General features: G+C 56.5%; 1 protein-coding gene across 1 annotated transcript in view; it reads right to left on the reverse strand.

Annotated features, from left to right (window-relative positions):
• Nucleotides 1-8,947, reverse strand: part of SND1 (staphylococcal nuclease and tudor domain containing 1) — a gene marked incomplete at its 3' end in the record, with an annotated part of 220,382 nt that overhangs the window by 205,003 nt on the left and 6,432 nt on the right. The window contains exons 3-4 of the mRNA XM_025215432.1: nucleotides 7,584-7,733; nucleotides 3,485-3,605 (exon numbers count right to left, since the gene is read on the reverse strand). Coding sequence (XP_025071217.1) covers nucleotides 3,485-3,605; nucleotides 7,584-7,733 — 271 coding nt within the window. The remainder of the gene's footprint in view (nucleotides 1-3,484; nucleotides 3,606-7,583; nucleotides 7,734-8,947) is intronic.

The raw sequence follows: 8,947 nt of genomic DNA on the forward strand, positions 1-8,947 counted from the left end.
TGAGAGGCAGCCTCTTTCCCCAACAACCTCTGCAAGCCAGCAAGCTACCCAGGCTATCTCAGCTCCCAGAGCTTTAAAAGGGGAGGAGGTAGGCAGTGATTCAAGTCCATGGGCAGGGCTGGGGGAAGTAACCCATGTGGACCAGAGCAGCTGTAGCCAGGGACAAAGGGGCCAAAGCAAAGGGAAGCATGGAAGGAGCAATGCATAAAAAGGGAAGAGGGGAAAGGTGTGGAGGGGGCAGACAGGCACCAAGGGGCAGGTGGCATGAAGCCAGAAGCCACATGTTCCCAGGAAGCTTCTTTCTGCTTTCATCTCCTGCCGCAGAGCCGATTACAAGCAGATCACCAGGAAGAGCAGGGTCCTGGGCGATGCATTCCTTGACATGACTCTGCTGCAAATGGGCTCACTGCTTCCCAATCTAGTCCCACGGGGAGCCCCAGCACACCTCCAAATCCAGAGCCCCACCAACAGGATTGGGCCCCCAGCCCCCTCTGGTCCCCTGGCCGTAGAAGATGCCTGCTGCATTAGTGATCCAACCCCCAAGCAAAAAGGCAAGGGGGTGACCGAAGACACTCGTGCACCTCCCCATCCCCTTCAGAGCCCCAAACCCCTCACTGGCCCCAAGGAGGATGGAGGAGCTGGACTGATCTCAGCAGTGAGAGATGACAGGACAAGGAGCAATGGGCTCAAGCTGCAGCAAGGGACGTTGCGGTTGGATATTGGGGAAAAAAAAAAAAAAAAAAAAAAAAACACAAAACAACTCACTCGGAGGGTGGTGAAGCACTGGAACAGGTTCCCCAGAGAGGTGGAGGAGTCTCCATCCTTGGAGGTGTGAGACCCAGGTAGACAAAGCCTTGGCTGGGATGATGTAGTTGGGGCTGGTCCTGCTTGGAGCAGGGGGCTGGACTAGATGCAACCTCCTGAGCTCCCTTCAGCCCACATTTTCTACGATTCTTACAGCAGCTAAATGCATGCCCTGTTCATGGCTACCTGAGGTGCCCCTCTAGCTCAGACCCTTTCCCAGCTCTGCAGCAGCTTTGCCCCCATCTGGCAGCTTCAAATATTGCACCAGGTTCTGTTCAGGCAGCAACAGGTTTTGTAGGCCAGGGCTGGCCAGCTTCTAAGAGCCATGCAAGAGCGCGCCGAGTGCCCCCTGCACCCAGGCAGGGGCTCCCCACCACCTTGCAGCACAGTACCTGTCAGACCTGTGGCTCCCGGGCTCCCTTGGGGCATTGCACTGTGGGCTAGCTGTGCTGCACCAAGGAACGAGGCAGGGCGTTTGCATGGACCTCCCTAAGGGCAGATTGTTTAACAAAACAAAACCACCTGCTCAGGCCAGCCAAGAGACACCAATGTGTTAGGAAGCAGGGACTGTTATTTTCTAGTTCCCTTTTTGCTCTGGTCAGTGAGGCTCTGCCTTCTGGAGAGCCACCTTTGCCCTGCATTGATGTGGATCCTTCACACAGCAAGAGCCTTGCAGGCCAGCAGCAGCTAGATGCTATGAGCTCTCCCTTCAACCAACTTCTTGCCCCAGTTCAGCCAGTTTGCTGCATGGGGTAAGAGCTGTAGTGTACCCAACTGTGTCCCAACAACCATCAGGGCTCAGGAGCCATGTCCTAGAGATGGGCACACCCCAGTGACCTGGGGCTGAGGGCCCATCCCCTTCGAGCAGGACAGGAGCACAGGAAGCAATAAAGCCTCTGCAGTCTGACGTGGAACATGGGTGCAAGGCAACTAGCAGAGCCCCTAGCAATGTGGCCAGTCCTACTGCAGAAGCTTGTCCCAAGTCCCGGAGAAGTAATAAGACACTCAGCTGCCTGTATGCCAATTGGGATCAGGATAGCACATAGCAGGAGCCCATCCCACTTTGCTGGAGGCTAGTCCGACATGCAAGAAGTCACTATCCCAGCCCAAAAGGTTGAAGCAGGACAGGAAAGGTCCAGTCTATAGGGGTTTTGCCTCTAGAGCAAAAAAGCTGGCCGCCTGCCTCATTCTGGCCTGCACTCGTCTCAACCGACTTCAGCCACAAGATTCGTAACAATAAGGCTGCCATAGGAAATCCATGAGAATCCAGTAAGCCGCGCGACCTGAAGCAGCCCAAAGTATGACACACTCCCTGAAGCTCCTGTAAAGGAAGCAGAACTTGCCCCCACCTTCTCCCCCTTTTTTGGTTGTGCTAGGACATAGCTATGCCAAGCTGTAGTTAAGCTAAGACACTACAACGGACTGTGGGAGTACCAGGCTTCATTGCCTGCAGGATGAGATACAGTGAGCAAGAAAGCTCAAAGCAAGAACCAGGAGCTGAACAAGTTGAGGAGTAAAAAAGACGGAACTCTAGTCAAGTAGGGATGACAACTAGAAGCGAGCTGGAGAGAATCTGGTGGAGGACTGGGGCACATGACTTGAGAGGCAGAGGGAACTGGGCTGATTTAGTCTGCAGAAGAGGAGACTGAGGAGGAATGAATAGCAGCCTTCACCTCCCTGCAGGAGGGCTGCAAAGAGGATGGAGCTGGGCTGGGCTCAGTGGGGGCAGATGACAGGACAAGGAGCAATGGGCTTAGGCTGCAGCAAGGGAGGTTCAGGTTGGATATTAGAAAAACGCCTCTCACTAGGAGGGTGGTGAAGCACTGGAACAGGCTCCCCAGAGGTGGAAGAGTCTTCATCCTTAGGGGTTTTGAAGACCTGGCTAGACAAAGCCTCATCTGGGATGAAACAGTTGTGGCTGGTCCTGTTTTGAACAGTGGGTTGGACTAGATGCGACCTCCTGAGCTCACTTCCAACCCTCATTGTCTGATTCTATGAAGCTGGACATAGCCTGGGGTCAGCTGAAAATACTCAAAGTCAGTAAGGGGTGAGCTAGAAAAGCCCAAACTTGCTATGGGAGGGGGGCGGGGAAGGAGAACTGCTGTTGGCAAGGGATGAGCCACAGACATCTGGGCTTGGCAGAAACCAATAAGAAGGGACATCTTCACAGAGAGAGGTAAGAATTAGCATGGAGCGCAGGTATCTCAGCTATCGATACAGAAGTTGAGACTCCACTGTTGGTAGCAATTTAGGGGACCTCAGTGTACCTAATGCATCATGCACTGTTGCCTCAGTGGTCTCGCCGAGCCAGGCCGATAGCTCTGCAGACCCACTAGCTGCTATCCTAGGAAGCGATCAGCCTCTTGGAGCTTTCATCACTGAACGTGGATCCCAGCCGTTCTTTCTGCATCACACTCGGGCTCCAGGAGGCTGGTAGCAGGGAGCTGCCTCAGAGCCGAGTGACCCACGCAGCCTGAGCCCCAAGAGCAACAGCAAGCAGGAGGCCAGCTGGGAAAGCCTCACAACGCCCTGCACCCGAGGACAACAGGATACCAGTGCTCAGCCAGGCCCCACATTCATCCAAGCTCCATGGTGCCCCTGGGCTCCAGCAGGGCAGCCTGTCACCTGGCTGGAGTCCAAGGCCCCTCCAGCAGCTGGCACCCCCCTGACCACAACTCACCTTTGCCCAGGTAGACCATGCCATACTCCCGGCCCTGCGGGGTCTTGTACTCCACCGTGAAGCACACCTCCTTCCCAATGAGCTTCTTGCGCAGGAACTCACGTGCTGGAAAGCCCCAGGGCTGAGGAAGGAAAGAAGAGCTCAGAGTTAGGCCAAGGGCAGTGAGGACGCAGAACATGCCTGCCCACGGTGAGCCCGGGCTCTCCGGAGCATCCATGAACCCCCACACCTGGCTGCCAATGTCCTGCTGCTGCCACAGCCCCCCTGCTTTCCTGGGGCCAAGGGCAGCTCAGCTTGCTCAGAGATCAGACACAGAGTTTGTCTGGGCTGGTATGGACAGAGTGGATCCTGCCTCAGGCAGCGCCTGAACTGGATGTGACCTCTGGAGCTCCCTGCCAGCCCCCCAGCTCTAGGACTTTGTTTCATAGTCGGTAGGGTCGGAAGGGACCTGAGCAGATCATCAAGTCCAATCCCCTGCCACGGCAGGAAAAAGTACTGGGGTCAAACGACCCCAGCAAGGTGTTCGTCTAACCTCCTCTAAAGACCCCCAGGGTAGGAGCCAGCACCACTTCTCTTGGAAGTTGGTTCCAGATCCTAGCCACCCTGACTGTGAAGTCACGCCTCCCGATGTCTAGTCTGAATCTCCCCTCTGCCAGCTTGTGACCATCATTTCTTGTCACTCCTGGTAGTGCTCGGGGGAACAGGGACTCCCTCAATGCCTGCCGGTCCCCTCGGACTAGTTTGTAGACGGCCACCAGATCCCCCCTCAGCCTTCTCTTGTGGAGGCTGAACAGCTTCAGGTCCCGTAGCCTCTCCTCGTAGGGCCTGCCCTGCTGACACCTGATCATGCGAGTGGCCTCCTCTGGACCCTCTCCATGCTGTCCACATCCCTCCTGAAGTGCGGTGCCCAGAACTGGACGCAGTACTCCACCTGCGGCCTGACCAGTGCCGCGTAGAGGGGGAGGATCACCTCCTTGGACCTGCTCGAGATGCATCTGTGGATGCATGACAAGGTGCGGTTGGCCTTCCTGACCGCGTCCCCACACTGTCGGCCCATGTTCATTTTGGCATCAATAATGACTCCAAGATCCTTTTCTGCCTCTGCACTGAGAAGGGAGTTCCCCAGCCTGTAGGTCTGCTGCTGGCTCTTCCTCCCCAGGTGCAGCACCTTGCACTTGTCCATGTTGAAACCCATCCTGTTCTCATCCGCCCACCCCTGTAACCTGTCCAGGTCCAACTGCAGCCTATTCCTCCCTTCTAGCGTGCCCACATCCCCCCACATCTTTGTGTGGTCAGCAAATTTGAACAGGGTGCTTTCCAAGTACCTGATGAAGATGTTAAAACAGAGCGGGCCTGAGGACCGAGCCCTGGAGGACCCCACTGCCCACATCCCTCCAGGTCGAAAATGACCCGTCCACCACCACTTTCTGGGTGCGGCCCTCCAGCCAGGTAGCGACCCATCTGACTGTGTAGGCGTCAATGCCACAGTCCCCGAGTTTAATGAGAATGGGGTGAGAGACAGTGTCGAAGGCCTTCCTGAAGTCCGGAAAGATTACGTCCGCTGTGACACCCGCGTCTAAGGATTGTGTGACCTGGTCGTAGAAGGCCACCAGGTTGGTCTGACAGGACCCGTCTCGAATGAACCCGTGTTGGTTGCCCCCAAGCATAATCTCCCCTGCCAGCCCCTCGCGGACATGCACCAGGATAACTCTCTCATAAAGCTTACACAGGATCAAGTAAGACTAACTGGCCTATAGTTTCCTGGGCCCTCCTTCCTCCCTTTTTTGAAAATGGGAACCACGTTGGCCCTGTTCTACTCCAGCCTCTGGCCACTTCAAGCTAGTGTATCTGCTTCAAGCCAAACAGGAGTCATTCACTCCGAAGAGGATGGACACAGCTGGGAAAGGAGCTCTTGGACTGGACCCCTCCCTGCTGCCTCCTTCACATTCAGCCATGCAACGGGGTACAGAGCCAGAAGCCACTGGGCCAGGACACTGTGGCTCACAACAGACCTGTGAAGCATTTCCCAGGCCTGGCACCTGCCCCAGGACTGGGTGGAAGCCCCCCATGCCTGTGGGCTAAGCTGGGCAGGGAACAGGCCAGCTGCCTGCATCCACGTTGCCTCCTTGAAGGGGGAAGATAAGGGTTCTGCTCCCTCCCGGCCACCTGCTCCGGGCTCAGGTGGAGAACAGCTGCAGCAGTACACACAAGGCATCAGTGCTTTGCTGCGGGAGCAGGGGGCGGAGGAGACCGTGACAAGCTAATAAACAGTTAGCATGACTGATGGGCAGAATTTCACTGGAGGAGAGGTCCTCATCTCGCAGCTGGATGCTCAGGGGACCACCTCCCTGAGGAGAGGCTGGCAGGGGGAGCAGGCTGTATCCAGGGCCCAGTGTGGTGCTAGATTCCCCATCTCTGGCCAGCAGGCAGGAGAGGACGTGTGAGATCCTTTCTGCTCTGCGAGTGCCCAGCTAGGCTACAACCATCAGGAGCCAAACACAGGGCCAGAGGAGCAGACTGGCACACATCACCCCTAAAACAACTCTAGGTAAGGCAGAGGCAGCTGACACGCACGCCCCACTCACTTCCCACCCCCAGCCATGCTCTGCCATCTCAGAAACAGCAGCCAGAGGGCTTTCACACCAGCCAGCTGCTGGCCTTTTTGGGACACCTGTGACTGGTCCACACAGCTGTGCAGGGAGAAGCCAGGCTTGGGGAAAAGGCTCTGGGCCAGGCAGCTCCTGCAGTGCCATGCACAGCTAAAAGCCATCTTTAGCTATGAGCATTGGTGCTCAGCTCTCCTGCAGACCCTGGGAAGTTCCCTCCAGGCCCAGCCTCAGGGCAGAGCGCAGCGGCTGCGTGACAGACCTCCACTGCCAATCCAAAACCCCGCAGGGCTTAGCCAAGCAAGGGCAGTAGGAAAACGCACTACCAGAAGAGCATTTAGCTGCCTGTGATTAATACTCCCCCATCTAAAGCCAATTAGGCTTCTGCACTGGATGAGTCTCCCTCCTCCAGCCGCCCCCTCCCTGGGGATGTGAGGCTGTAAGCTGGCATGGGAGATTCAGAGATTGTAAGAGGCTGTAGAGGACCTTGCAAGATCATCAGGTCCACCTCCCCCACTACAGCCAGCAGGAAAAATAGGGGTCAGGTGACCCACGCGAAGTGACCATTCAGTCTCCGCTTGAAGATTTGTGGGGTAGATTACTGCACCCCCTTTGGAGGGAGTTTATTCTCTAGTCTGGACACCCTAACTGAAGTTTTTCCTAGTGTTAAGCTACTTGGAAACCAAACGTATTCATCGCAAAGCAGCCCCAGGCTTGTCCCCAATGGGCGCAGTTTAACAGTGGGGGCTCAGAGAAGGGCAGCTGGGCATCCCCATTGTCCTGCAGGGGAGCAATCCAGGCTGGGCCTGGTCCCTCCTCAGATGGGTGAGCCTAGAACGAGTGTAAAGAGAGCTGGCTCCACCTGATGGCTCTGGGAACCAGTATCGAACCAGCCAGCCTGTGACAAGTTCAGGCAGAGGATGCAAACCAGATGATCTATGGAGGTCTCCTTCCAGCCCGATTTCTCGAGCATTTCCTATACAGACTACTCTGGAGACTGAGACAACTGGTCACCACTCCCAGCTGAAACTGGGGGAGTAAACTGTCTTCCCCCTCCAAGCTGTGGGGCCACACAGGCGTGCTCATGCCGCATTGCCGTAAGAGGGAACAGTGGGACTAAGTAGTAATACTGAAGGGATGATCCATCCAGGACCCTGGGATGGACCGGCCTGGAGAGCTTCCCCAATATCAGCCAGCACAGCAGCCCTACCAAGGCTGGGCACCAGCTCTGAAGCTCTAGCCCCACTTCCTCTCCCATCCTGGCTGCCCACAGCCCAGCATCAGCATGTGCATCGTGAGCGACTGGTCCCAGATCTTTGGAGCGCCGGGTCAGGGGTGCAACTCCCTGATGGCTGGGAGGGACTGCCAGGATCAGAGACCATCTAGGCAGGACTCATATTGCCCCACTTCTCTCTCGTCACCGATTCTAGCAACAAGCAGCCCCAGATCAGCTCCCCAAAAACACTGCCCCAAACCTACCCAGAGACACTTACCTCATCCGGGGTGTCCCTGGCTTCTGGCTGCCCAGCCGCGGCCCGGCGGGCGAGGTTGCCGGCCCGGATGTTGCTGAGGTTGATTTGCCGCTCAGGGGGAGGCCCTCCTCGTGGCTGCCCGCGGACGATGATGGCACATCCTGAGAGAACCTGCGAGACAAGGGAGAGGACCTCAGTGCTTCGGCAGTATCCCCAGGGAAGCATCACACAAAGGCGCTCATCCTGGCCCAAGGCAGGTGCCAAAGCAGCTAAGTCCACAGCCCCTTGGCTCTCCCCACAAGTACATACATGCGGCAATGAATCCGGGAGGGCTCAAGTCTTCCCCTCCATTGTCCCTGAATCTAGGGTTACAGCTGCAGGTGCTGCTGGCATCCAAGTGCTGCTCTCTGCTTTATCACAGACCCTGGATGCACCCAGCTCCCAAAGCAGCCCCTCCCCAGGCCGCAGCCTTCCAGCCTACAAGTCAGTTAGGTTGCAGTGCGCCATTCAGACCTACACAGCTCACCCAGGAGACAGTCAGCGTGAGACAGAAGCCCAGTACCTCCACGTACAAGACACCATGACCCTACTGACCTCCCAGAGTAAAGCCTGGGCAATGGCAGAGAGCACTAGCCATGTGCTCAGGACAAGAGCAGGAAGGGGACAGGCACCCAGTAGGGAAGGCTGCTCCGAGTGTGACCTCTCATTAGTGCCAGGGTCCAGTCCCACCACCATCAGGCTCCAGGACCTTCTGGAGAAGAGTCAGTACCGTGCAGCCCCGAGCACCCTGCTCCCCGACAATGGCAATGTAGGGAGCTGCATCAAATTCCCCAGCACCAACCCAACCTTGACCTTCACAGCTAAGCCTTTGGCTGCACTGAGCTCCTGTGCACATGTGCATGGTGTGCGCCCAGGCGCACAACAGGGCAGATACTGGAGTGCCTGGAAACTACTGCTCAAGGCCAAGTCTTTGCTCCCAGCAGGGCTTTGCTTCTGGCATCCATTTCTGCTGTTTTACCCCCGTGAATCGCCAACGTACAGCAGGGCCACACAAGATGACCAGAAGCAGAGCTCTGGCAAGCATGGCATGCAAGCAATGAATGCTGTAGCCACACGCACTGGACCCATGTCCCTTCTCAGCCTTCCTGTGATCTCCAGCATCGAACAATCATGGACTGCTCAGAGGGCACAGGAGAGGGTGCGAGTGTCCTAGCAGCTGAGAAACATCACAGGGTTTAACTACTTTGAGAAGTGACCAGAGGAGCGGAGGCAACCTGAGCTCTAGGGTAGGCAAAGTTTGTTTGTTTGTTGTTGGGGGGTTTTTTTGTTTTGTTTTGGTTTTTTTTGGGGGGGGGGGGGGGGGAGGGGGGGGACGAGGTGTGGAC

Source organism: Alligator sinensis, unplaced genomic scaffold (genome assembly GCF_000455745.1).
Source record: "Alligator sinensis unplaced genomic scaffold, ASM45574v1 scaffold1083_1, whole genome shotgun sequence".
Classification (NCBI taxonomy): domain Eukaryota; kingdom Metazoa; phylum Chordata; order Crocodylia; family Alligatoridae; genus Alligator; species Alligator sinensis.